The sequence below is a fragment of the Vidua chalybeata genome, chromosome 13 (assembly GCF_026979565.1).
Source record: "Vidua chalybeata isolate OUT-0048 chromosome 13, bVidCha1 merged haplotype, whole genome shotgun sequence".
NCBI lineage: Eukaryota > Metazoa > Chordata > Aves > Passeriformes > Viduidae > Vidua > Vidua chalybeata.
This window is the reverse complement of record NC_071542.1, coordinates 1,581,138-1,608,479: the sequence shown is the minus strand read 5'-3', so window position 1 is coordinate 1,608,479 and position 27,342 is coordinate 1,581,138. Positions and strand designations below refer to the sequence as shown.

Sequence of the window (27,342 nt, the reverse complement as noted above, 5' to 3'; positions counted from 1 at the left end):
AACCTGGTTCACTTTCAGTGTTCCTTACAAAATAGGCCACGTTCCTTCTGTTTAATCCCCGGGCACGAGGCGGGAATCGTTGGGAAGGAAAACACAGCCCTCGGTGGACGGAGATGGATGCAGCCCCCATCCCCCACTGGGGGTATGTAAATGGTGAAGAGAATAAAAATGTGTGTTTGAATGAGCTGGGGAGGTGCAGAGCTGTGATCTGGAGTCAGTGGCAGAAGCTGTCCCAACCTTTGGGAGCAGCACGGCCCTGGCAATCTCCCAGCTATGGCGTGGTCACCCTGACCCCATTTCACAGAGGGGAGAGGGTGTAATTTGCCTCTGAGCAGAAGGAAACCTCATTTTCCCCTCTAGATGAGGCAGGAGCAGGGTTTTGGAGGTGGGGAGCAGACATCCATCAGCCCCCCTTGGGCCAAGCAGGCCCAGAGGTGCCCGTGTCCTGTCCTGTGGGGCGTGGGGACACGGGGTGCCTGCCTGCACCCCGATGCCTTTTTGGGTGCCCATGAGATGTGCCAGCACCAGCTGAAGCAGGGCACGTGTGATTTACTGCTCAGCAAAGGTTTGGCACCATAAACCCAGCCAGGAAAACTGCTGGCATGGTCCAGGCAAACACCCCAGCTCTGCCACAGCCTGGGAGTGGGACCACACAGGGTCATTGTTCAGGGAGGGATCATGTGCTGGATTTTATCTTGGGTGAGAGGGGTGCAAGTGGTCCCCCGTGGTCCCTGGGGGCTCATGTTAGCTTCCCACCAGATGTGTGCGAGCAGGATGTGCCCTGTGATGAGATTCCCAGCTGGAGCAGCACAGGGTATTATTGTTGGGTCCCATCCTGAGCTCAGCGCTCAGTTTTTCCTCTGCCCTCCCTCAGACAGTTTCTATTTAAGTTTTTAGGACTGCAGGCTGGGGAAAATTTGAGCAAGAGCCCAGAATATGGTCCATTACCTCCAAATGTCGCTCAGCAGCTTCAAACAGGCCTGGCAAGGGAGACAGCTCAGGAAAACAGCGATGCACCTCGGAAAAGGCACTTTATTCTGTTTACTTCTGCCATACTGGAGTATACAGTGGAATACCGTGCTGGCTCCGCTTCTCTGCTCTCCTCTCGGGTTTCACACTGCCCAGGTGAGCTCCAGCCATCCCTCCCTGCCAAGTCCTACCTGTTGTGCAACCCCCCCCCAGGGCTCGGTGCAACTGGCTTCATGCAGCACACAGCAAGTAGAGAAAGAGCGAGGCGGTATTTTTCCAAGTGGGTAGGGACTCCTAAATTCCCCTGGCATTGGCCACAGAATATTTTCTGAGCCTCTGCTCCAGTGTCTCACTGTCTCAGTGTCTCGCCTAGCCCTGGGGAATTTGGGCGGCTTCATCCCCAGCCTGACTCAGCGCAAGCTGCTCCTCATCCTTCCTCTCTTACCAAGAGCTGTGAAAAGCACCCCTGTGGCGACTGTGCTGCCTTCAGAGGAGCCACCACTGGACCAGCCTGGGTGGCTCTGTGGGGACCAGTGTCATCAGGTGCCCCCCAGCACTGTGCCCTCCATCAGGTTGCCCAAATGAGCGCCCAAAGTCAGCAATTCCCAGCGATGCTCAGGAATTTTGCCTGTCCCCAGTTGCTTATGCCGTGCCCCTCTCCCCTGCCCAAAGGAGATGTGGGGCTACAAGGTGGGCTGGAGCAGCAGCCCCTGTATCCCCAGGGCCCTCCTGCATCTGTGGGATGCCAGCTCCCAGGGAGGAGGAGGAGGAGAGCCGGGAGGAGGTGGCTGGTGGTGCTGCAGGAGGGGCTGGACGCCCCGGTGGTCTCGTGCCACCACACCTGAGCCCTTCACACCCAGTACTGGTTGTTTTTCAGCGGGGGGTTGGAAGTCCGGCAGTACTGGAGGAGCTCGGGGTCTGGAGGTGCCCCAGAGCCCGTGCCTGGGGGCAGGGGGCCCGTGCCCTTGCCCTCCAGGGTGGTGACAGTCGTTAGGGGGATGCTTTGGCTGGGGTCTGTCCTCCGGAAGGTCTCGTGGTCTGGCACGGCCCCGTTCTTGGCCTTGGAGGTGGGAGTGCCCTGGACGTGGTGCTTCCCCGTCTTGTTGCGCTTGTGCAGGTAGAAGAGGAGGGGCAAGATGAGAGCCAGCAGGAGGAAGATGAGGCAAATGGGGATGATGATGCTGAACATGTTGGCCTCGATGAAGCTGAGGAAGGTGCCCCCCGCCCCAGGGCTGGGGCTGGTGGTGGCACTGGGGGCCAGCCCGGGAGTGGGGGACATGCCCAGCTCGCTGGCACTGGGGCTGCTCCGCGCCGTGCCACGGGGCACTGGGGGTGAGGGTGCCAGCGGGACCGTCAGCAGGGTGACACCGTAGGACTTTGAGGCATTGTAGGGCTCGATGCCGTACTCCAGGGATGCCAGCGCCGGTGGCACGCCGGCAGCCGCCAGCTCGAAGACAAAGCTGTCCCTCTGCAGGGGTTGCTGGGTGTCCCCAGCATCCAGCACCTCCAGCCCCACCAGCCCTTGCTCCAGCTCGCTCTGGCTGAAGGTGTCGATCGGGGAGGTGGGCTGGCCTGGATCCCTGGATACCCTGACAAGACGGCTGGCACGGGGCGCCCTGCGGACCTTGAAGACCGGGACGCTCTTGGTGCGGTTGGCCAGCTCACTGGCATCGAGGACACCGGTGTCCAGGAGGGCTGTGCTGCCTCGGGGCCACAGGCTGCCCGCTCGGGTCTTCACCGCAGCACGGACGGTCACGTTCACCACCCCGCTCCTGTTTCCTGCCCGCGAAATGGCAACGAACTGGAAGTCATCCTCGGGCGACCTGAGGTCACTGAAGGTGAACGTCACCTCCCCGCGATCCAGCTGCTTCTGTGAGAAGCCCCGTGATGGCTTTTGGTTGACTTGCACCTGTCCAAACCTGGGGTCCCTGGTGATCCTGTACAGGACGTTACCTGCCCCTCGTGGTGCGGCACCCAGCAGGTGATGCTGGGACACAGGGGCCCTGTTCAGGTCTTGGGGCACCTCCAGCAGCGCTGGGCTGGCAGTGGTGCTCAGGGCAGGCAGCACCTCGACCTCCAGTGAGGTCTGGATGGCTGGGTGGTGGCCACTGGAGAGCCTCAGGGCTAAGGAGCCTGGAGCACGGCTCCCAGTGGCAACAAACACCACGCGGCCAGCATTGACATCCGCTTGGGTGAAGCGGCTGACGGGCTCCTGTGGGTTGTGTGCGCTGGCCACGTGGCCAGCGAGGGGTCTCTGGAGGACGCTGTACACCATCTCCTGCGGGGCCACCAGTGGGTCTGCCACATCCAGGTACTCCTGTGACAAGGTGACCACGGAGCCCTGTGGGACCCGCAGCACTTCTTGCCGCTTCACCACCCGCGGTGACGCGGTGCTGCTGGTCACTGTTACGTTGAATGCTTCGGAGATCACCACCCCATCCTGCGGAGGACGCACAGACCGCTGTTCCTGGGGCTGGAGCCAAGCCTTGAAACTGAAGTGGTCTTTGGAGGCGCTGTCCCCACCGTGGGCGTACACCAAACGCCTCGCTGCCAGGTCTGACTGCAGGAAAAATGGCCGTGACTGCTGCAGAGGCACACCGGCCACCAAGAGCTGTCCACGAGCTGGCGGCTCCGTCACCAGGAAGACAACATCATATCCAGCCCTCTCAGGGACAAGGATTTGGCTCAGGAGGTTGGAGGCATCCAACACCGAGGTGTCAATCTCAGCCTGCTGAGCCCTTGTGAGCTGCAGACCTGGCGAGAAAAGGGATAAGAATCAACTAGTGAGAGCTGGTGAGAGTTTGATGCAATGATGGAAGAAGGAATTGGAGGCAGTTTTAGATGTCTGGTGTAATGTATCAGCCATGGAAAACAACATATTTCTCTTCTTCAGACAAACAAGCGCTCCTGAAGAGCTGGTTTGTCCCATGCTTCTCCATCCTACCCTTACCTTCATTTTTCCAAAGCTGAGTCAAGCGCTGGGGACAATTTTCCTCGAAGGAGATCAGGATGAGGAGGATGAAAGAATCTGAGATGGTTGTGGGAGTGACCACACGGAAGCGGATGGCATCTTGGGCCAGCCAGAAGGGCTTGCCTGGCATCTCGTGCTGGTAGAAAACGAGCTTGCTGTCCACCTGAAAATTAAAAAAAACCCCTTGATCAGCTCCTGTCTTGACTCTGGGATGGAGCAACCAAACTCTAATTAGGTAAGAAATGGGGATTTTCACTAGCCGTGGCATGGTAGTGACCATGGAGAGCTCATGGTGTTTCTTTACCAGGATGTAAAATTGTGGCTGCCCCATCCCTGGAAGTGTTTAAGGCCAGGTTGGACAGGGCTTGGAGCCCTGGCCTAGTAGAAGGTGTCCCTGTCCACTGGGGGGGACCTTTAATCTCCCTTCCAACCCAAATCACTCTATGATGTTTCTCGCAGCAGTTAGGGGAACTGAGGCTCAGAGGAAGGGTTGAGCTTGCTCAGCATCCTCCGAGGGTGAGCATAGCACAGAGGACCTTCCAGGGAGGGTAAACCTATGTGTCTCTGAATGATGAAATAAAATAAGACCCTTGCTGGGCCCTGCAAAATTTGGCCCCACAGGAGAAGGGTTTTTTTCAGAGCAGGGGTGAAAAAATCGTGCTTGGCTCTTCCCTTCAGCAGCAGCCAGGCTGGCTGGGGCTGCAGCAGGGAGATGGCCTAGGAAAAGGGATTATAGCTCCCTCAGCCTCCCCCAGTGCTAAATCCAAGGCTGGGGCAGCAGCTCTTAATCCCTCTTAGCAGCTGTTGGCAGAGCTGGGAAAGTCACAGCACGGCTGGAGCCTTGTGCTGCCTCCTGCCTGGGATCAGGTGCCTGTGGTGGCACTGGGCTCAGACTGGGACCCCCATGCTGTGGTGGGGGTGATGAAGGGCTGTGTTTGGGGCTCTGAGGGGCTGGAGGAATTGAAATCTCACCTGGGCTTGGGTGAAGTTCCTGATTTCCTCCCCCTGTGAGGTGGTCAGCCTGCCCAGGCGAGGGGCTTGCTCGATGCTGTAGTACAGAGCGGTGGAGCTGGTGGGGCTATTGCTCACTGCCTGCAGGTTCTGGCTGGTGATGGGCTCCAGGGCACCTGCAAAAAACACATCCAGTATGGATTTCAACCAGTCACCTTGCCACCTGCAGTCACCACCCACCTGCAACCTCTGCCAGGGGCATCTCAGCAGTGCTTGGGCAAGGACAGGAGTCCCAAGGGGGCCCCATTTGAACTGGGAGGATGGGAACGTGCTGGTACCCACCTGGGCACACAGTGAGGCTCTGCTTCCTGGCCAGGCTGATGACGGGCTCTCTCTGGGCCCTGATGAGGAAGAAGTGCCCAGGAGATAGGTTCTCACCATCCCACAGGTCGAAGGCGAAGCCGCCGTCCAGGGGTCCTGTGGAAAGCACAGACCTGGGCATTTGCGGGGGCCAGAGGAGATGCAGCTCCCCCTTAACCCGTCAGGGTTTTGCACCAGGGATGGGGTTGGCATCCCCTGCGGTGGCAGAGTGTCCCCATCACCCTTGCAGGGGGTCTGGGGCACCTCAGTCCTGCCCTACCTTGGTGCACGAAGAGGATGAGGCCGTTGTCTATCTGGGCCTGAGTGAACCTCTGGAGCTCAGCGCCGGGCGCTGACCTCAGCACGACCTTCCCGTTGGCCGGGGGCTGGATGGAATAGGTCACCTCTTCTGCTGGGGAGTCCTCATCCTCGGCACTCAGGACGTGGGGGCTGAGGACAGCCGTGGCACCTTCCCGCAGCTGGGGGATTGGGAGAGGCTGAAATTCCCTGCGATACCCCTGGCACCTCTCCCCTTTTTCCCGTCCCAGCTCAGACCACTCTGCTGGGTGCCAGAGCACATCCCAGCCCAACAAGGGCGCCTTGTCTGTGTCCTGGGGATGCCTCCATCTTCTGGCCTCTTCCCAGCCCTGCGTCACCGCTGCCGTGTTTGCCAGCACGTGCCACACAGCTGGGTCCGCGCCTCTGCACGGCACGTGCTGGGAGGGCAAGTGTGCCTCGGTTTCCCCAGTTCCTGGAAGTGGAAAAGGGCACGGTGCCCTGGGGCAGGGGCTGTGCCTTTGGGACCTTGCTTTGCAGGGAAGGGGTTTTCGTGGGGTGCACAAGCTGCTGCTGGGTACACAATGACACAAGCAGCCCTGTCCCTCCCTGGCTGGGTGTTTCTCCTCGCTCCTGCTCCCGTCCCAGCTCCCGTCCCACCACCCCCTCACAAGGCTGCAGCAAGGCCTGCTGTCCCAGCAAACCCTCCAGGAATGACAAATATGTGGCTGAGTTCAGAGCCACTGAGGAACTTCCCAGAACCGCTTCCTCCCATCCAGTGGTACTGACCCTCCCGTGGGAACACTGCCACCCCAAAGTCTTGGCATCTCCCATCTCCAGCTGGAGGCGACGATTTTCCCCGCTCGTGACCCTGTGCCACATCTCCATCCTGGCAGACCACAGGGATGAATGTTGTGCTGCCAAACAGGTTCTGCCCCCGCAGCCCAGAGCTGCCCCTTTGCCCTCAGGATGCCTGGAAATCATGGGGTGCATGGATGGAGCCGTGCCACGGCTCACGTGGGGTGGAGGGGTGGGATGTGCAACATCCCACAGCATCATGAGGCTGGGATCTTGGAGATTTGCATCTCGGGAATCTGCAAGACAACACCCAGGCAGGCGCTGGAGGAGGTGCCTCTGCTGGATGAGCTCTTTTCTGCTGTTTTCAGCTGGCCTAACCCAAAACATTGCTCGAGTGGGTGTGGGTGCCGACAGAGACATTAAATCCCTCAGCAGTCCCCACGGGATGGCAGAGGCAGGCTAGAAAACACAGCTTTGGAGAGGCAGGGTGGGGGAAGTGCTGCTGGACACACAGCCGGGACAGGAGCTTCACTGAGTTTTTTGGGCTGCTTCCTCTCCCCAGCACCCACAGCAGTTGGAATTGCAGTCACACTGGGGGCCTGGAGCCAAAGAAAACTCCCTGTGGGCAAAGCAGGGGGGACTGGCAGCCCCAGGGCACCGCTGTCCAGCGGGAAGGGGCAGTCAGAGTGGCTGGAGTAGCTTTGCTCCCGGCCCAGAGCCCGCGCTGCGGGAGCTGACCCATTTCTCTCTGCTCCTCGTCCTCCCTGAATTATTAAAGCCTTCCGCCCGGCTCCTGCGCTCGCTCGCTCGGCGCTTTGTGTTTGCTCAGCCTCCGTGTCGCCTCTGCTCCCGGGGAGAGCACGCGGGGAGGTGGCGGAGCAGCGCCGGGAGCGTGGCCGTGTGCTCCAGGGTGGCGGTGGGAGCCTCTGTCTCAGTGGCATCCAGCCATCCTTCCTTCAGATCCAGCCCAAAAACTGCTGCTCCTTCCCAAGGGGCTCCACTCTGGGGTCTAGACCCAGCCTGTTGTCCCTCGGCATCCCTGGAAACCTTTGTGCAATCCCTCTCCCGGGCCCGGCCTGACCTTTAAACACTGAAGTCATTCCTCACCAGAGCACAAACAGCAGGGCCGGGCCTCTCCCCTCATTCCCGTTGGGGGAAGGAAGCCTTTCCCAGCTCCAGAGCTCCTCTGGGCAGCTGTGATCACTCTTCCCAGGGTGCTAAGGGATTCCCATGGAAAGGCAGACAAATTGCTGCCTCAAACTTTATTTTTAGCAGGTTTTTCCGTCTTTTCACCCTTATTCTTATCATGATGGCTGGGGGAAAGGGAAGGCCATGCTTACACTGGATGTCTGGAGTGGGGAAAAAGGGCTGGCACGGGCCCAGCGGCTGAGGGGTCAACTTCTGCCTGAATTTTGGCCCAGGTGAGGCAGGTCTACAAAATGGATTTAGTCGGAAGCTTCCTGGGCTGGAGGGGGAAAACTGGGGCAGGCACAGAGCTGGGGCTGGGGGTACCTCCCAAACTTTGCTGGTATCGCTCAAAATGGCTGTGTCTGGGGCAAGGCAGGGCAGCCCCCTCCCCGTGGGCATCTTCTCCAGAGTCCAGGCTCCCAGAACCCTTCCCGAGGCAACGGTGTGCCGATCCTCATGGACTAGATTGCTTTCCAGCTGCCAGTCTGAGAAATCCCGGCGTAATGAAAATAGGTGCAGGGGGGCGTGGGGGGAGAAGATTGTGCTTCCGTGTTTTCCACTAAATTCTCTGCTGAAATTTTGCATTAGTGACCCCGAATGGGACAGGGAGGTGTTGGAAGCAGAAGGTGGGAGTTCAGCAGCAGGTGAGACCTTTTCCCTTCTGCCGTTTTCTGGGATGGACGTAAAGAGAGGTGCGAAAGCTGCCCAGATGATTGAGTAATTCCAGCCTGTGTTGGCGAAACGCGGGCAAGCTGCTCTTGGAGCTGCCAGGGCAGCAGGGGCTGCGGAGGCGCTGCCGCCGTGGCAGCGCTCGCCGCGCTGGGCCCGCGGGGCGATGCTCCCACCTCGCGGCCGATCCCCGCAGCAGCGGCGGGGCGGGACGGGCTGGGGGCGAGCACAGCTCGCTCTCCGCCTCCTCCAGAGCCTCGCCCCGGCGGGAACACGCTCCTCCCTTTCCCCGTTCCCCACGGCCCGCCTCTGGGCGGCAGCCCGGCTCCGCCGAACGCCAGCTCCCCGAGGCGGGTGACCGCCAGCGCAGGGGCGCTTCCCACGCTGGGCTGGCCACCCCTCCCCGCGGCGTCCCGCCCTTACCTGCAAACCGGCGTTGACCTTCAGCCGCGGCGCCTTGGTGCTGCGGGGCAGGATGGTGATGAAGAGAGTCCGGGGATGGCTCTGTCGGGATACCTCGGAGGCGTTGGCCAGGATGGTGAAGCTGTCTGTGAGGGATCGGCGACCATCCTGCCTGTACTGGATCTGCTGGTTCTCCACCTGCGGGGCAAGGGCCAGGTGATCCTCCACGGAGGACACAGGCCCCTCTGAGGAGGTGACCCTGAACCATCCTGGGAGGATGACGGCAACCCACCACTAGCTCAGGGGCAGCCCTGCGGGTTCTCTGTGGGAAGCAGACCTGGAGCCCACCGTGGGTGCTCTGCCCGCATCCCCATCCCTTATCCCTTATCTGGGGCTGCAGAGCAAACCCATCACCCCAAACGCCTCTATCCCTTCTGATGGGGAGAAGACTCCTGCAGCCCTCCCCAACCTCCCAGTGTGGCTGGGGGCTGGAGACCACCCCGGGCTCTCCCCAAACCCTCGGGAAAGCAGCCTGGTGGGCAGCTGGGTGCCGTGGGTGCTATACCTCACTCCAGGTGAAGCTGTGCAGCCCGCCCTGCTCGGGCCGCTGGCTGCTCAGGAGGGTGCCAAACCGGGGGGGCTCGAGCACCCTGAACTCCACGCCGAGAGCTGGGTAGTAGGCGTTGGGAATGCGGAGGATGCTCGAGGAGATAGCGGCAGAGCCACCTCCTGGCACCGTGATGTTGTGGACATCCAAGGGGACGGTGATGGGCAGCACAACCAGGCTGACCACCACCCCCTCCAGAGGGTCTGCACTGCGGGCGGTGATGTCCAGGACAAACTGGTCACGCTCCTCGTTGGGCTTGGAGTGGAGGTAGAGGACTCTGCCACTGTTGATGTCCTCCTGGGTGAAGGACTGGATGGGGTCCAGGCTGGGCTGCTCGTTCACGTCCTGGCTCTGGTGAAGCATTGCCAGGAAGCCGGAGGCTGGGGGGCTGCTCACCAGGTAGACTATGTCTTGGGAAGGTATCTCTTCGTGGGTCACCTGGGAGTGTGGGGGAGATGAGGCATGAGTGGTAACTGAGGCCGGGCTGCCCCACAGCCCACCTGCTGTGCAATCAATCCCTCAAAGCTTTGCTGGGGGATGGACTCGGAGAACCACCTTACTGAGACCATGTCTGAAGCCCTCTCTCTTTGCCCCCTGGGCAAAGCCTGACAAAGGCCTTGGCTCTGAGCGGGTGGGAATAAAACGGAGTCCCATGGGTGACCATCCTGGTTTGGTGGCCAGGGAATTCATGCGGGCCTGGGGAATGACTAGAGAAGGGGATACTCACCATTAAGTCCTCCTCCTTGATGCCAGCCGCTTCCCCCTGGAAAACATAGATCTCCTTGTGGTTGACTATGCTCAGGGGGCTGGGATGGGTGTCCAAGAACACGCTGATGGCCAGTGTGTCCTCTACTGCCACCTCGTTTGCTTCTACAGTGAACTGGAGCTCATCCCGGGTGTTCCTGCTCCCGTTGTGGTGGTAGGAGATCTCTCCTGCCAGCAGGTCCCTCAGGGAGAAGGCCATGACCGGCTGCTCCCCTCTCAGCACGGTCCCCCACCTTGGCGGGGTGGTTACTAGGAACCGTATCTCTTCATCTGACCTGATGTCCATGTTGGTCTCCAGGCTGAGGACAGAGGAGTCAATGCTCCCTTGGGTGCCCTGGTGGATGACCAGACCAGTGTTGTTGACTATTTTGATGTAGGGCTCTGATGCCTGCACTTCCAGGAGGGCTGTGGTTTGGTGGAGGCCATCCGAGACCTGCAGCTGGATCCAGCCCCGGTCGGCCCCGGAATGGACGAAGAGGATCTTCTTCTTCCTCAAGTCATCCTGCGTGAATCGATAGACCTGGTGGCTTCTGTCATCGACAGACACGATGCTGCCAAATAAGATGTCCTTCCTGGTCAGCACCAGCTGCGCGTCGGAGAAGCCGGAGTCCTTGTCAGTGAAGGCAATGTGGTCAGTGGTCAGCAGGTGCTGCCCGTTGCGCACCACGTTGAAGACTCGGTTCACTGCCCGCACAGGGCTGTGGTCATTGACGGGTTGGATGGAGACCCTGAAAACGCCCCTCACCTCCTCGGCCTCAGACTCGGCGCTGCCCTCACCCTGCCTGATGGCTACGAAGGGGATGTCATCCTCCAGCGTCTCGGAGTCATCGTGCTGGTACAGCAACCGGCGCTGGAGGATGTCGTCGTTGGTGAACTCCGTGATCTCCTCTCTGGAGGCCCAGCCGTGGGACGCAGCCCAGGCCAGCCTGCCGTGCGCTGGCCCCTCAATCACCTCATAGATGTAGTCCATGCTGTTCACGCTCTGCACAAACAAGTGATCCTTGGAGATGACGGCCTGCCCGCCTTCCAGCACGGTCAGGAGCACGTTGGTCAAATTTGGTGCATCGGGGTCCCCACCGATGCTGATTCTGTAGGTATAGACGGGCGAGTGCTGCTCACCAGCGTGGACGCGGAACTGGAAGAAGTCCTCAGCTTGCTGGGAGTTCCTGATGGTCACGCTGTAGCTCAGGTGGTTGCCCTGCAGGTCCTCTTCAGTAAATCCAAAGCCTTCAGTCAGCCTGTTGCCAAGCAGCTCCAGGTTTCCCTTTTTGGGCGCCTGGATGATCATGTAGTGGAAGGGAACTGGGGCGGAGTTTGGATCTTCCAGCATTGCCTCCAGCTCCTTGCTGGTGATATTTCTGTGCCGCTTATTCTTCATCTGGAGGGGAGCCATGGTCCTCATCTTAATGGTGGCTCTTTTAATCCTTATGAGGAAGGTGTTGTTTGGCAAGAGCTTCTGCCCCACCTGGACTTTGAATCTCACCTCCTCCACGCTGTCTTCCAGACGGTGCTCCGGGTCTGTGCTAAAATACTGGATGCGCCCTTGCTCCAGGTCTTGTTGGTGGAAGGACTCAACTTTTTTCCATTCCCCTCCCATGCTCCCTTGCTTCTGGACCTCACCATACTTCAGAGGCTCCGTGAGGACGTAGAGGATGGAGACCCGTTGTTCCACGGCGTTCGTCTCCACGGACAGGTTGGCTGTGGTGATGCGCGCGGCCCCGCCTTGGGAGAGGGAGAGGCCGGTGTTATTGAGCAGGCGGATGTCAGGATCAATGGCCAGGATCCTCAGGGTGGCAATGGGGCTCGGGATGGTGCCATCACTCACCTGCAAGGTGAGCTGTAAGTTTGTCCCACCCTGGTGCACATAGACCACGTTGCCAGCTTCCAGGTCCCTGCAGGAGAACTCTTCAATGGGCACTCCAGGGTGGAAGTCTAGCTCCACATAACCCTCCTCCATCTGCTGACCGTGCAGCTGGAATTCGAGGTCATCGCAGGACGAGTCATCATCCAGGACCTGCAGGATGTCGGTGGTCAGGTGTTTCCGTGTGTGCTTCAGGATTGTCATGTGGCTCCCACGGGGAAAGATCACCTGTGGGGCATCGTTGACAGGGTTGATCATGACGGGCAGCAGGTACACCTGCCCCTGCCGCAGGCACTCTGGGACCCCTTGCTGGGTGGTCACTGTCACCTCCAGCATCAGCTGGTCCATGGGCCCTTCGGAGCCGTCGTGGATATACCTGACTTTCCGATTCACAATGTCTAACAAGGTGAACTTCCTTCTGCTCCTGGACCCGGGAATGTCCAGCTCCAGTTGGCCATGCCTGGGGTCACTGGTGATGCTGAAGAGGATTTGGGACTGACGGATGTTGGCCAGGCTCAAGTCTACCGTAGGCTGGGCGTGTTTCCACTCCAGGTAGGCCATGCCCCCTTCAGAGACGATGAGGGGGCTGACGTGCAGCAGCCGGCTGATGTTGGCAAAGGCGGGTGGGAAGCTGCTGTCGGGCCGGCACGGTTCCACCACCAGGCCCGGTGCTCCGGAAAAGCCATTCGGAGGTGGGGAAGTAGACGCCTCATCCTGCTCGTACACCTCCTCATAGTCCCAGTAGTGGTCCTGCTTCCCACAGCCTGCTGTAATGTCCTTTGTGATCACAGCATCCTGCAGGCTCCTCCTCTGCAGGTTTATCCGGAGGTCCTCCAAGCAGCCAACAAACGAGTGGTTGGTCATGGTCCACAACGAGATGAAAGAAAGATGGTGCTCCCTCAGCCTTTGCAGAGCTTTTTCATCCATACCTCCAATGAAGAGGTTTCCCTGGAGGTCCAGGTAGTTGTTGATGCCCCGGTTGGATGTGGATGAAGCATAGTAATCAATCAGTATCTCAAACTTGTGGATGTCCGTGTGGACTTTGACGTAGTGCTGCTGCTCGTCGCTGATGAAGACGTTGTTGTGCAGGACGATGACGCCGTTCCCCTTCTCCACAAACCCCCGCAGGCGCCCGTTGGAGATCTCCAGGTAGAAGAAGTCATTCTCCAGCCCTGCGTGGTAGATGAGGGGTGCCTGGGTGATGCTCGTCGTTATCACAAACTCGATGGTCGCTTCCTGCCTTGCGTCCCATGTGGGAAAAGCTACGTAGGAGTGTGGCCCCGGGAACCCGAATGGGTCCTCAGGCTCTGCAGAGAACTGTGTGCTGCACCCTTCCTGGACATGGTGGAAGGTCTTGGAGCTGCCATCAGCAGACAGATGGGAGAGGACATCCAGGCCATTGAATGTCACCAGGTGAAGGCAACCCCTGAAGGGAGGGCTGGCCTCAGCAAGGTAGGGCAGGTCCAGCCTGCCTGTCCCGCCGGCATAGAGGCCATGCTGGATGTCCAGCTCCCTTGCTGGCCCTGCGATGTCTGTGGAGCTGTTGAAGAGGCCATCGATGGTCAGCATCATCCTGCCATCTTCCACCAGCAGCTCCACGTCGTGCACTGCCAGGTTATCGAGCTGCAGCCCTGCTGGGGACTGCAACGTCACCTCCTCCAAGCCCAGCTGCAGCCTGGCCTGCCGAGAAAGACACAAAATCCTCAGCTCAGGTGGGACCTCTCCACCTTCCAGTAACACCTGCTGAAGCACGGCCCCACACCCGGGTGCTCGCAAGGGTTTTGGTCCCTTGGTTCACTCCTCCACCTCTGGATGTACTCCTCCTTCATCCTCCCCATGGGCCTGCCCTCTTCGTCCTGCTCCCTGAACTTCTCTCCTTTTTCACTCATTCTCAGGGCTGGGGTCCTCCATCTCCCTGTCCCACAGCTGGGCTCTTCCTCTCCCCTCACAGAGCAGCCCCGCCAGATGCTGGCTCCTCCTTCCCTGCTCTGTCTTGCCCGCTGCCCTCCATCCTTGCAACCTGGGCTGCTTCCAGCCCTTCCCCTGGGAGCTGGCAGGGGAAATAGCAGGCTTTCCTCCTCGTGGGCAGCAGCCTGGAGCCTGCCTAAGTAGAGGGTTAGCTGGTGAAACACAGGGTCTGCAATAAGGACACCTCTGGCCAGTGGCTGGCTTGTTCTTCTGCTTTGGTTTAATGTGGTTGGTAGCCCGGCCCAGGCTGCAGGAGAGGCAGGACGTGTGCCTCGGATGCTCCCTGCTCTTTTCCTTCATGACGGATGCCAACACCATTAAACCACAACAGGGAATTTTATTGCTCTGTCTTGATTGCTTCCCATGTTCCAGCTGGGACAAGGGAGATCTCTTCTCTCCCTGGGTCCTCTCGTCTCACCTCCTCAAGCTGAGGGCGCTGTGCACCGTGTCTGACCGCACAATGCACACCGGGTGCCAGTGTCAGGGTGTTCCCTGGGACCACCCCCGGCATCACCCGGGCGGTGGGTGAGTAGCTTCCCCAGCAGGAGCCTGTTTCTCTGTATTTAACCGAATCTTCCAAGACTGTGTCCACTCTCCTCTTGGTGTTCCCCGTCAGGGGTCCTGGCAGCTGGGCTGCCCCTTCATCCTCTCACTGGATGAAGCCACGACACAGAGACCCCAGCCTGGGGAGAGGATGGGGGTGCCGGGGTGCTGACCTGCAGGCGGCCAGCTTGCAGCTGGAGCAGGAGGTGGTCGGGCTGGCCGGCAGCCAGGAAGAGCAGCCCATTCCCCTGGCTAGTGAACAGCTGCAGGTGGAGCCGCACCGTGCGCGAGGCATCCGCCAGAGGCATCTCCACGAAGCTGTCCCCAAAGAAAGAGGCTGGGGAGAGAAGGGAGAAAGGTCAGGCGGGGAAGGACAACTCCTGCAAGCCCTGTCCAGGTGGGTGCTGTGGTTATGGAGCCTCCCGAGCCCATCCATCAGCCCTTCCCTTGTTTGCCGTCTGACAGGTTGCTGGAGTCCTGGAGCCTAAAAAGACACTCGGGGGAGTCTTGTTTTTCTGGTTTTCCTAAAGAAATCCTGGAAGGGCTTGGGTTGGAAGGAAACTTAAAGCTCATCTAGTCCAAGTCCCCTGCTACAGTCAGGGACATTTTCCGCTAGCCCAGGTTCCTCCAAGCCCTGTCCAACCTGGCCTTGAACACTTCCAGGGATGGGGCAGCCAGAGCTGCTCTGGACAACCTGTGCCAGGGCCTCAGCACCTTCTGATTAAAGGAATTGTGTTTCTCCTCAGTGCTGGAGAAATAAATATGAGTGCCAGTGATCCAAAGGTGGATGTGAGAGTGGACGGAAACCGCGGCTCAAAGTAGACGCCTGGAGATGCAGTCGGAACGTGTTCAACACCCAGTATGCATCAGCCCTGGAGGACTCAGCTGAATGGCATGTGGTCATGAAATGACAGACTGTGTCACAGGGCAGAGGCAGGAGAGTGCAGGATTAAGAGTACAGGGAGCGGCCAGGCTTAATTTTAGAGCGCTTTTAGTTTTTAGCTGACTAAACGCGTGCATGCGCATCTCACACACGTTAAATGTGTGTGGCTGGGGCGTGCAGCCACCCGTCCTGCTTGGCTCCAGCTCGGCCGGTGGCAAAGCTCTGTACTTAAGCATAAACACTCCGGCCCTGTAAGCTGGAAATGTTTGGGGAGGATATGTCAGTGACAGGGGCAAATGCACATTTTCAGTCCATATGTAGTCACAGGCTCTGCTGGAGTTTATATGTGTGAAGCTCTCCTGCTGTGCTTTACCAGAGCACTTATCAGATCCACCCAGCTGCCGACCTACAGTTAGGTTTGGGGTCCCAGATCTGTCTTGCTGAACAAGAATAGGAATTTGGTTTTCAGGGTCCCAGGCCCTGATCTCTTTTGGAGGAGGCAGGGGTGGATGTTGGATGCTGGGGTGACACCAATCTTCTGCACAGCGAGGTCTGGGTACGCATCTGCCCTTACATCTGCTTCCCTGGATGCATTTTCCTCTTGCCCAAATTTCTGTGGGATGACCAGGGTGGGAATGGGCAATGCAGGCTTTGCTCACAGGGTGGTGCAGTAAGTGAAAACCCAACCCAACGAGTGAAAACTCAACCCGGCAGGACAGCCGCAGTCACTGAGGCATTTGGAAGGAGACCGTCTGTAGAGGTGATGGCAAAAGTTGGTGTGGCAGGGACAGAGTTGGAGCACTCTGTTTTAGCTTTTCCCATTTTCTTCAGAGCTGAGCCCTGCAGTGCCCTGCATGAGGGAAGCTCTTCTGAACCCTTTGGGAATGGGGAGACCTCCTTGTCCAGGACACCACAAAAAAATCATTTCCTGCCACTGGCAGCAGAAGAAAGTGCCTCAGTTTTCCCCTGCGGTCTGGGAGGATGACGTGGGTGTTGCAAGGACCATCACCCCACCCGTTCTGGACAGGGAGGAAATGGCACCATGGAAATATCTGGCCTTTGCTGTAACACCGAGCCCTTTGCCCAGCCCAGGGCAAGGCTGTCGGGGCGCCTGCTCATTCCCTGGCCCTCGTGCCTGCTGCTGGCATGGGGCGCTTTGGCTTCCTTGTCCTCTTCAGCCCAGCCAGTGACTCACAGGAGCTGTGCTGTTCTCCGCAGGGCTCTGTCCTTCCCTGACCTGCTCCCTCCTTCCCATGGTCCCAGCCGAACCAGCCTTGCCCGCTGGCCAAGGCTGGTGGGTGCTGGGGCTCTCAGCACTGCCTTGTCCTGGGGCTTGGTGAGCAGGAGTGACGTGGCACGGTGGAAAAGGGAATTTTCCTGTCCCTCCTTGCACAACCACAGGCACACGTGCGTGCACATGTGGTCCCCAGAGACATCCATGTACCTTGTGTGCTGGCTCCTGACGAGCTTCCCTGTGCACGCTCCATGCTCCTGCTCCCACTGGGATTTTGCTACATTTTAGTGGCTTCCCCTAATTCAAAATTGTTTTTCAGATGGGTACTGAGTGGCTGCTCTCAGGGGGAGGGAAAGCTTGGCTGGGCTGGACCCACCAGCAGCTCCCATGCCCGCCCAGGGGCTGGGCAGTGTCTCGCTGTGGGCGCTGGGGATGAGGGTTTGGTGCTGCTCCAGCAAGACCAGCTTGTTTTCCAGTGTGCCAGGGGGCACCAGCTCCTGCAGCCAGCACATTTTGTCCTTCCTTCACTCTACCAAAGCTGCCAGAAATGTTTTCCTTCTTCTCTCATAAAATACTAATAATAAAAAGCTCCCAGAGGTGCGGATGCCTAGGGGAGTGGTGCTGTTTGTTGGGGAGGAGGAAGGACCCTTGCCCGGATCCAGGAGGCACTGGAATTTTTCTCCAGCAGCAGAGGCAGTTACTGCTGTTTCTCTTCCCAAATTCCTGCTTTCTTTCAGGGCCACTCTCCTCCTCCCTCATCAGCCCAGCCAGGATGTGAAGCCACTTGGCCTGTGACATTTCACTTTCACAAGGGACCTGCAGCTTCTCACCTCTATCTCCCCTCTTCCTTGCACTCCACTTTGGAAAAGACACAGAAAACATGGATTTTTTTTTTTTTTTTCAAAGGCATTTTGCTCTGGAGGAGCCTCCATAGGACAGGGTGCCCCATCCCGGTCCGTTACTTGGAGCAAGGAGGGACTTCCAGGCACCCATCCCCATCTCTGGGCAGGCTCAGGTGAGATCCTGGGATCATCCCATGAGGATGCGTTCCCATGCCCCAAAAGCACCTATCTCAAGTGATCTAAGGATGCCATGATCATACCACAGGAGTGTTGCGCTCCTCATCCCTGGATGCACATTCCCAAGGGGGGCTCCTCCTCTCCTGCCAAGGGGACCAAGAGGTCCCCATGTCCTGGCCACGGGTTGGAGTGGACACCCCGGATATCCCACTCACCCCGGATAAAAACAATTGACATTCCCAGCTTGCTGCGTCCCACAGGAAATCACCATCCGTGCCTTGCCAAGCCGATTGAAAGGCGTTGACGAGGCGAGAGGAGCCTCTGTCACAGTTTCCGAGCAGCCAGCCAGCAGCCAGCAGATTACAGACTGCACTGTCACTTGGGTTTTGGGATTGTTTTTTTTTTTTTTTTCCTTCTGCATTGAAAAAAACAAGGAGATGAGCCAAAAGCTCTAAGGAGGGCTCTGGGAGCGAGGCCCCGGGAGCGCTGGGCTGCTCCTGGAGCCGGCGAGCAGCGAGGGCTCTGTGCGGGCCGGCCCTGCCCCGGCCGCCGGCCACGCGCCGGCCCCGGACGCTTTGGCTCTCTTCCCCTGCTCCTCCGGCTGAAAGCACGGCTGGTTCGGCCTCTCCAGTGGCTCGGTTTTTTTTTTTGGTGTTCAGGGATTTTCCGACTGGGGGAGCAGGGCAGAGACTGGGGGGGAGCGGATCCCCATCCGCTCAGGGGGCTCTGGGCTGGGGGCTCTCCGAGAGTTTGGGGCTCAGCGAGGCTGCTTCGGGCTCTCCTTTGTGTTTTTAACACTCAGCACAAAAACTTCTCCCACCTCCTTCCCAGCACGTAGGAGGTTCCAGGAGCCAACTCCAGGCCCAGGCGAAGGGGAGCTCTCGCAAAGCTGAGCTCAGAGAGGACCGGCACTGGGCACGCAGGGTTTTTGCAGCGGGGACACGGCTCCTGGCGTGTGGGAGGGCGTGGGAGCTGGTGGCTGCGTGCTGCCCTGCCCCAGGGCTCCCACCCCAGCGTGGGGCATCCCCAGCCCTGCCGCAGGACAGCCAGCTGCATTTTGGGGGTGCAAGAGGAGCAGCACCGGGGTACAGCCGAGCCCCTGGGGGGCTGCAGGGTCCCCCACCGCTCTAGCCACTGGAGGACGCTGAGGGTGAGGAGGAAGGAGCGGAGCAATCCCTGCCCGGGGACAGGGGTGTGGAGCCGGGGAGGGGCTGGATGCTCAACAAGGCTCCATTCAAGCTGCGGTGGGGCAGGTGGGGGCCAGGGCCGGTGGCCGGCTGTGTTTGCAGGGAGGGGACTGGAATTCATTAAAGCAGCTCTTTAATGACCGCAGCGGTGCCAGGAGAGCCCCGTGCAGACACACGCGCCCCCCTGAAAGACTCCCTGTGTTCGCAGCCGCTTCCCCATCCCGGCCACACCGCTTTTCCAACGGTGGAAAAACAGCCGGGGAGTGAAAGCTCCTTGTTGCCCGAACAGCCCCGGGCTTGTGCAGCCACTGGTGCAGCCCAGCCCGCCGGCTGCCCTCCTTCCTGCCCGCCTCCCCGTGCCAACAAGCGGCCCCTGTGCCGACGCTGTGCCTGGTGCTGGGGTGCTGCCGGGCCGCCCCAAGGGCAGCCTGCTGCATTCCTTCTCCGCAGCCCCAGGAGCTGGTTTTGAGGCCCTCCGAGTTGTTCGGGGTTGGTTTTGTTTATGTAACTTTTAAGGTAGTGAGGTCACCCGCTGCCAGCCTCACTGTGCTGCACCCCCATCCGCTGCGCAAACGCGGGAGGGGCTGGGGGTTGTGAACACCGGAGAGATTCGGGGGGATGTGAACATGGGAGGGGTTCAGGGGAATGCCAACACCAGAGGGGCTGCGCCTTGCGAACACTGGAGGGGCTCCGAGGTGGCTGCCCAGCCCTGGGGATGCTGCTCAGCAGCTCGATCCCCTCCTGTTCCCCCCGAAGTGTGTGCTCAAGGCTCCCGTCCCACTCCCAGCGCAGGCAGGGTGGGCAGCACCGGCGCCGTGGGTGGTCCTGGGGGCTCAGGCTCCCTTGTCCCCAGCTCTGATGCCCAATGGAACCTGTAGCCCCCCGGAGCTGGAGCTGGGCTGTGCCCCTGTCCCCACACAGGGTGGAGGGGCCACGGGAAGAAGGGATCCTATGGGCTTTTGGAGAAAGGCTTCATTATGTTCCACATTCCCTTCGTTTTACGGTGTGGTTTTATTTATGGCCGGGGAAGGAAATGAGCAGCCTGTGAGGAGTTTAAGGCAAACGCGGTAGCCCTCGGCTTTGGCTGGGGCTTTGCTGGGGGGACAAACGGGGGGCTGCTGCCTTCAGACGTGCCCCGAGACCTAAACTGAGCACCCATCTGGGTCTCCACAGCAAAGAAACCCCAGTGCAATGGAGATGAGCTGGGTTTAGTCTGCAGCAAGGGCATTCAAACCCAGCGGGGATCACACCACAGTCCCCTTGAGCCTGCCCCAGGAAAGCCTGGGGTTCTGCCTCAATATTTATGGGATGGAGGGTCATGGGCACAGATCCATCCTTGCTGTGATAGCTCCTGGCACGCAGGAGGACTTTTTCTTTTATCCCCAGTCCCAGTGATTCCAGCGACTGCTGCTCCCACATCCTGAGCCAGGGCTGTGCGTGCTTTTCCAACCCCGGCAATGGGAATGAGTGCTCTGCTTCTCGCCTCCCATCCTCCATCTGGCCCTCCCTCACGGCGGGGCTCCCAGGGGCTGGCGCTTTCCAGGAGTGCTGGCCAGCAGAGATTGCTGGAAAGCAGCACCCACAAAACCACCAGAAAAGCCATGGCCGGTCACCTTCCCAGGTCTGCCGACCACCAGAAGTGCCATCACCCTTGTTTTGGGTGTGGGAGGAGAATCCTGGCCAGGGGTGCTTTGCTTCGCCCCCATCCCACCCGGGTGGCCTCTGGCTGCAGCACGCTGCTTTGAACCCCTCCTCCTGTGTTTATTCCTTCAGTTCCTCTCCCCCGTTCCCCGGCCAGCTGCTCTCCGCTCGCCTTCCCCAGCCTGACAGCTTTGGGGAAAAACAGCCTTTTTACAGCCCACGGACTCTGGGGTCAGGGGAAAACATGAAAACGTGCCCTCTGCTAGCTCTCTGCTCTCTGGGAGGGGGCTGGTTGTACCTTCCCATGTCCTGCCAGTCCCCAGCCCCTGCCCAGCGCCTGTGCCTGCTCCTGCCTGCCTTCCCTGTCCTGGGGAGCTGTGATAGCTGGAGGACATAAAGCAGGGTCCAGGAGGCTTGGCTAGGGCTCCAGAGCTCCATCGCTTATCCAGCGTGGTTTCACGATGATTCAAGCACAGCCCTAAAGCTGATGGTATTTCCTGAGCTCTCCTGCTCGGCCAGATGCAGAGCCATGGAGGGGAGGGCAAGGAGCTGGGAGCCAGCCTGAAGCCCCCCACAAAGGTCACAGTGCTTTTGGGAAGAGCTGGGGAGATTGCCCCTGGAGCGAGCACCCCCAAAGCCTGGCAGGAGCAGGAGCAGGGCTGAAGAGCTTTTAACGATGTGTGGCTCAATGGCTCCGGAGGGACTGAAGGAATAAGCCCAAGCTGGAAGCAGTGTTTGAGTCTTTGCCCTGGGAAGTGAAGCGGGGGGGAGAAAGTGGGAGGATTTGGGGAAGCAGGAGGCTCAATGGGGCTTTTGTGCCGTCCCCTGCAGCGTGACTCAGGCTCACTCAGGCTCCCGCTGCCAGGAGAAGTTGGCCTGGAAATACTGTATCAGCCCCAGAGGACGTGGTTTCCAAACCATTCGAAGTCGGGTTTTGTTCTATTTTTTTCTGTCTTCTTCTCTCTCCCAAGCCTGTGGTAAGCACCTCTTCCCCTGTCTCGCAGGCTGGCAGGTTTTCCAGCTCCACCCTGCACCTCCTGGCACCCGCTGCCACTGCGTTCCCTACCCCAGCTGCTTCCCACCCAGTGAAGGAAAAGCTTGCAGAGCTGCAGAAGGGCTTGTGGTGGCAGAGGAGGGGACAATCCCAGCCAGCCCCGTGCTGGAGGATCTTGGAGGAGTGGGTGCACATCCCACCTGCAGGTCCCTGAATCCCATCCCTGCCTGTCCAGCAGAGGCAGTGCCTGTTCCCAAGCTCACCTCCAGACCCAGTGAGGGGAAGCAGCTGGCGGGGGGACTGGAGGAGCCAGGCCAGGGGATGCTCACAGACATGCCTGGAACGGCTCGGTGTTACCGGAGAGATCCTGCCTGGTGTCAACAAACAGCCCGCGGCCGCCGCCGGAGAGGGGCCGGCCCCAGCCGCCCGCGCTCTGATGTTTCCCAGCCCCGCTGGTGTCAAGTGGCTCCTGACGTGCCAGGATGGGGGGAGTTATCAGCCAAAATTGTGGGGGAAGAAGGAGCGGGAGTGTGGAAACCTTGCCAGAAGATACCTGCTTGCCTTAATTGCAGCATCCAGCGCTCAGGGATGGGGAAATGTATCAACAGGGACGGTAAAACGTGCAATTGCGGCGTAAAATGTGTAAATTGGGGTGATTCAGCTTTAGCTGTGCTGGTGAGGCAGCACCCACAACACCCTGCACCCCACAGGGCACCAGGGACCGCGGCCAGGATGAGCGTTTGGTGATGCTGAGTGCTGTGGGGGGCAGAGAAAAGTCTCTCCACGGACAGAGATGGGGGTTTGCAGTGTGGATGGGGTCAAGAGAGGGTATTTTTTGCTCCTCTGGGGCTGACATGCTAAACTTTCTGCAGAGATAATTAGTATTTTCTTCCCCCCCCCCCCCTTTCTAGAGCTGAAAGCTCTGCCTTCTCCTGTCCTCTCCTCTCCCCCCGTCCTTCCAGAGGTTCCCCCTCCCCTCCCCACTCCTGCTATCCCCTGACTTTTCCATCCATGAGAAACACCCGCCGGGGTGATGTTTATAGAGAAAATAAATGCCTGCTCTATTTGTAGCACGGGGGGAGGCCCGGCTGGCGGGGGGGCTGTGGGGGTGTGGAAGCTGGTGCTCACATCCCCTCCCAGGGCTGCAGGGCTTTCTCAGCCACATCTACCTCGGGCCAAGAGACTTCCCTCTCTTCTCCCAAGCTCCCAGAGGAAATGACCCTGGTGGGCTCAGAAATTTCTGTGGGATGGGATGCTGAAAACCTTGAAGCCCTTCTGAAGCCCAGGCGGAGGCTGGGAAAGGGAATGGGAAATTCCTGCTGCCTGCCCCTCTCTCTGCCAGCGCTGCAGTGAGATGGTCGAGGATGGGGAGCGCCCATCAACCCGGCTGGGGATGGCACCACGAGCAGCTGGTGACTCCAAGCCCTCCCATCCCTCGCCTGCCTGCAGCAAAGAGGAAAAACAACTTCCAGAAAGCCAAGAACTGGGCAAAAGTAGCAGCAGGGATTCACAGGGCCGTCCCGAGCTGACTCACAGCTCAGGAGGGCTCCTTCCCCAGCCAGTGAGTCACGCTGATGGATCCATGTAGCTTCTCTGCCTCCTTGGCTGGGAGGCACGTGATGGGCCCGGCCACCTCCAAACCATGCTGTTTGCCCCATGACTTCGTCCACTCCCAGCAGTTTTTGGCAGTACCCACCCTTCTCAGGGCTGCTTTCGGGCTGTCAGGCAGCCAAGGCTGCCCCCGGGCACAGGGCAGCTCCCAGAGGCACTGCCCCGAGCCACGCGATGGGCGGCACACCCCGGGGAAGAGGGATGGAAAATGGGAATTTATCACCCTCCTGGATCCACAGCTCAGGGCACAAACATCTCCCACCCCACCCCGATGCCAGCTGAGAGGCCCTGTTTGGTCTGTCCTGAGGGTGAAGGACGGGTAATGGGTGACAAATCAGGCAGCAATCCTGCCTGGTCCCTATCGTGGGGCTGGGAAGAGGCACAGCAGTCCTGCTCCTATGGATTTTAGCCTGGCTTTGCAGATCCCCATGCTGCCCCGACTCCCAGCCCTGCTTTGTAAAGCTGAAGGCTTTCTGAAAGGTTCTCTGACTTCATAGAATGTATTTGGGATATGCTTCATAGAATATATTCATATTCTGTCAATACAACAGACTAAAAAATTATCTTCATATAACAATAGCTAACAATATTCTGCTATATTGGTCAATATATTCTATTGATAATATATATAATAGATATACAATATATATAATATATATAATATATATTACCAGTATATTATATTAGTAAATTCAACCTCCCTTTTTTCTTGGTCTATTTACCTCAGGAAAGGCCTGAGGGGTTTCCCATCCCAGTGCAGCATGGCAATGTCCAACCAAACACAGGGCACGATGGAGGCAGCTCAGGAAGGGCTGGTCTGGGAATGAGGGAGCTCTGATGGACACCTTCCTTTCTCTGTGTCTCCAGGGCTCTGGAGATACAGCGTGGTGAAGGGGCTGCTGGCAAAGGAGCCTTGGGATGCCCAGGTGAGAGCTGGGAAGGGCACAGGAGTTTCTAGGAGTCTCCCAGCTGAAGGCTGGGGCTGATGCTCACACTGAGGCTTCCCAAAAAGGAGACAAACGGAGCCCAGCACCTGGAAAAGGCCACGGGAGTAGCCCCGGGGAGCCGCGGCTGGGCTGGGCCAACGCCTGTTGCGAACAGTCTGTGCTTGGAGCTTTATTTAGGCACGCAGGCTCCCGCCTCCCAGGCCCTGTTCCTGTCCAGCCTTCAACCTGACGTGAGCTCCTCGGGGTGAGCTTAACCCTGTCCTGCAATCCTGCAGGAATGCGCTTATTATATTTTTGCCCACAGCCCTCTGTTGCTAAATATAAGAGTGAGACAAGAATATTCCTCCCCGATTCCCACGATACCAGTTTGCGTTCTCCCCCCTTTTCAGCATTTTTCCTCTTCTTTCCCATCAGCTGGAAACTTTTCCAGCTGCTCTGAGCTATGACCTTCAAACATGTGGCGCGACCATGAAAAAGAAAGTTTGAATAAATCAGTCAGATTTCCAAAAGTGGAGGAAAGGAAGAGCCGAGGTGGCTCCGTGGAGCTGAGGAACCTGGAGAGAGCAGAAGGGATCCTGGATGGACACCCCAGGGCAGACACTGCTCCCTATCCATGGGCAGGTATCCTGCACATGCCAGTATCCCACTTGCCTGCCCAGGACCCCGTCACTGCCTCTGGGGTCTGCCTAAACTTTGGAGGGTATCACATTTTGGCACCCACTTGCTGAAATCTCAGGGTGAAACGCTGCTCACGGGGAGTCTCCACATCCAATTCTCTCCTCTCCCCTCACTCCAAACCTCCAGCAGCAGGGATTTTGGGGAAGGGGGAGCCCAGCCTGTGGGTGACCTCACTGGGAACCAGAGAGGAGACAGGCTGTCGAAAAACAGTTTACTAAAGCTTCACACTCTGATGTCAAGGGGACAAGCTTTATGAGTGTTTTTTTTTTCTTTTTGGTATAATCCTGTATTTGATGAAGTGCATGATGACTCTTCCCATGCTGGGCTGGGCAGGAAGGCCCGGGTTCCTGAACCTGAGCGTGGAGGGAACACGAAACACAGGCTTCACCCCAAAAACCTCAGCCCCGTGCTCAGCACGCTGCTCGTGGCTCTCCCTGATGGGGACACAGGGATGTCCCACGGTGGGCAGCCCATGGGAGCAGCTGGAATGAGTGCTGCTGGGCTCAGCAGGGATGTTCTCAGCTGCAGGGGGCTGGTGGGAAGCTGCTGCCCAGGCCCAGGGTCACAGCTGGCACATCTGTTTAGCCCAGCGCAGAAACAGTCCCCAGTATTTCAAAATGGGGGTAAAGCCCCTTTTCTTCCCCAGCCCCATGTGTTGACCAGGGAGGTGCTCACTGATCCCCAGAGCCGTGTCACAGCCATGGGGGGAGTCACCTGGGGCGAGTCTGGGGGTGTAAGTGAAGGCCATGGGGGTTTTGGGTTTTTTTGGGGGTTTATCCAGCCCCTTTACCATGAAAGAGTGTCCAGTCCCACCCTGGACACTGCGCAAGCAACAGATCCATGTGGGGAAATCCCATCCCGGCATGGAAAGGTCAGGGCTGGGAGGAAGGAGACCACTCTGTTCATTAACAAAAGGGATTTTTTTCCACTCAGCTTGCCAGGCACCCTCCTATTTTGGTGCATGACAAAAAATAGAAAGAACAAGGCCTAAGGTAATGAAAGGAGCATGTCCCAGAGGCCACCTGCTCTCTGGGAGGGAACGGGGATAGCAAGAGACCAACAGCAGCCCTGCAGGTGCTGAGGGCCACAAGGCTGGGCTCTGGGATCATCCTCCTCCTTGCACTGGCACGGGCTGGGATGCAGAAGATGGTTAGGAAGCAAAAGACTGGAGGTTTTCAGTAGTTCCTTTGGGAACTGCCGGGAGCAAGCTCCTGCCTCACTGCTGGTCAGACTCCTGGTCCCTGGGGGGAAGTCTGGGCAAGGGACACTGCTCAGTGAAATGATATATCATTTTTGGGGTGAGTTAGGGACGCGAAAGTGCTTTTTAAATGCCCTTCACGTTCAAAGCTGCAGATGCTGCTGGTGCAGTGCAGTGCCCAGTCAGACCCCAGGCACAGCCTGGAGGGTCAGACCCGTCCCACTGAACGAGATCCCATCCAGAGCCGCAGAGCCTGCTGAGGCTCAGAGCACGGCAGGGGAGGGAGCAGGGCTCTGGGACGGCTCTCGGGATGCTGAGGCTGGACACACATCTGTGACAAGAGCTGGGTGGGCAAACCTGGCTGCTCCATGGGGAAAACTGGGTATAAATCCCGCACCTCTGTCCCGCCGGAGCCGCCACGCCCAGCGCCGACCCTGTGCCACCACGGGAGGGACCCTCAGCCCCAGCTGGTCCCCGCTGCCTTGTCACCCCAGGGGTGGTCCCACAACCCGTCTGGGGCTGTGCTGGTGGGAGCGGTGAGCCGCTCACTCACCGTCGCCCCGGGCCACCAGCCATCCTAGCGCCAGGACAGCCCCGGGAGCTGCGGCTCCCTCCTTCCCGCCGAGCCCCCGCGATGAAGAGGGGCTGCCCTCGCACACGGCTCCCGTGGCAAGGCCAAACATGGGCACGGAGGGCTGGCGAGCTCCCTCCCCGTGGCGCCGGGCTTGGCGGGGCAGCCACGGTGCCTTTCCCCCGCCGGCTGCCCCTGGCGCCGCCCGAAGCTGCTCCGAGCCGCATCCCACACAGAGCACGCATCGTGTGCCCCGCGGAGAGCACCCAGCGAGGCACCCACCGCCCTGCGAGCCGCTCCTCTCCCAGCCTCGGCTTCCCTGCCCCAAAACACAGCGCTCCTGCCAGCTTGGCCACCTCGGCGAGGCACAGCCCGCGCTCGTGGGTCGCCCGTGTCCGCAGCGCTCCCCGCTGCCTCCCCAGCTGTCCCAGGAGCAGGGTTATCCCGACGGACTTCCCACCCGTCACTCCCGGCTGGGCTGGGGCACGGGACTCACCTCCGGCCGGGGGTCCCGCGCTGAGGGGCTGGGGGTGGCCGGCCAGCAGCAGCAGCAGCAGCAGCGCGGTGGCGATGCCACCTCGGGCACCCATCGCGTCCCCCGGGGCTGCAGCGGCGGCGAGAGCTCCGGGACGGCACAAGCTCGGCCGGCGCCTGCTCCCAGCCGAGGGCTCCCGCTACTACTATATTTAATAAAGCGGAGCGAGGGAGGGACCTGCAACTTCTCCCGCCTGTCAGAAAGGAGAAATTCGCTCAGATTACAAACCAAATTTTCCCTCTTAAAGAGCTAGAGGCCCTCGCCACCCACACCCGCTCCTGAAAGCAGCCTTGTTCCCGCCGGGCGAGGGGAGGGAGGAGCGGGGACAGAGCCCGACGTGGGGTGCGAGGGGCGGCTCCGGAGACACCGCCTGCTCCGGGCTGAGCAGGATGTCACAGAATCCCAAAATACTCTGAGCTGGAAGCGACCCACGAGGATCATCGAATCCAACTGCTGAGCGAGCGGCCCGTGCAGGGATCAAAGCTTGGAGTTATTAGCACCGTGCTCTAACCAACT

General features: G+C 59.2%; 1 protein-coding gene across 1 annotated transcript; it reads right to left on the bottom strand.

The window, feature by feature from the left end:
- Positions 1-1,004: 1,004 nt before the first annotated feature.
- CSPG4 (chondroitin sulfate proteoglycan 4) lies at positions 1,005-26,885 on the bottom strand. Its single transcript, XM_053955131.1, has 10 exons — positions 26,788-26,885; positions 14,502-14,665; positions 9,919-13,497; positions 9,150-9,629; positions 8,606-8,782; positions 5,532-5,730; positions 5,234-5,368; positions 4,913-5,067; positions 3,920-4,103; positions 1,005-3,723 (listed from the first exon to the last, which is right to left on the bottom strand). Exons 1-10 carry the CDS (start codon positions 26,879-26,881, stop codon positions 1,820-1,822), a joined length of 7,071 nt encoding a protein of 2,356 aa, XP_053811106.1. The 5' UTR covers positions 26,882-26,885; the 3' UTR covers positions 1,005-1,819.
- Positions 26,886-27,342: the final 457 nt, after the last annotated feature.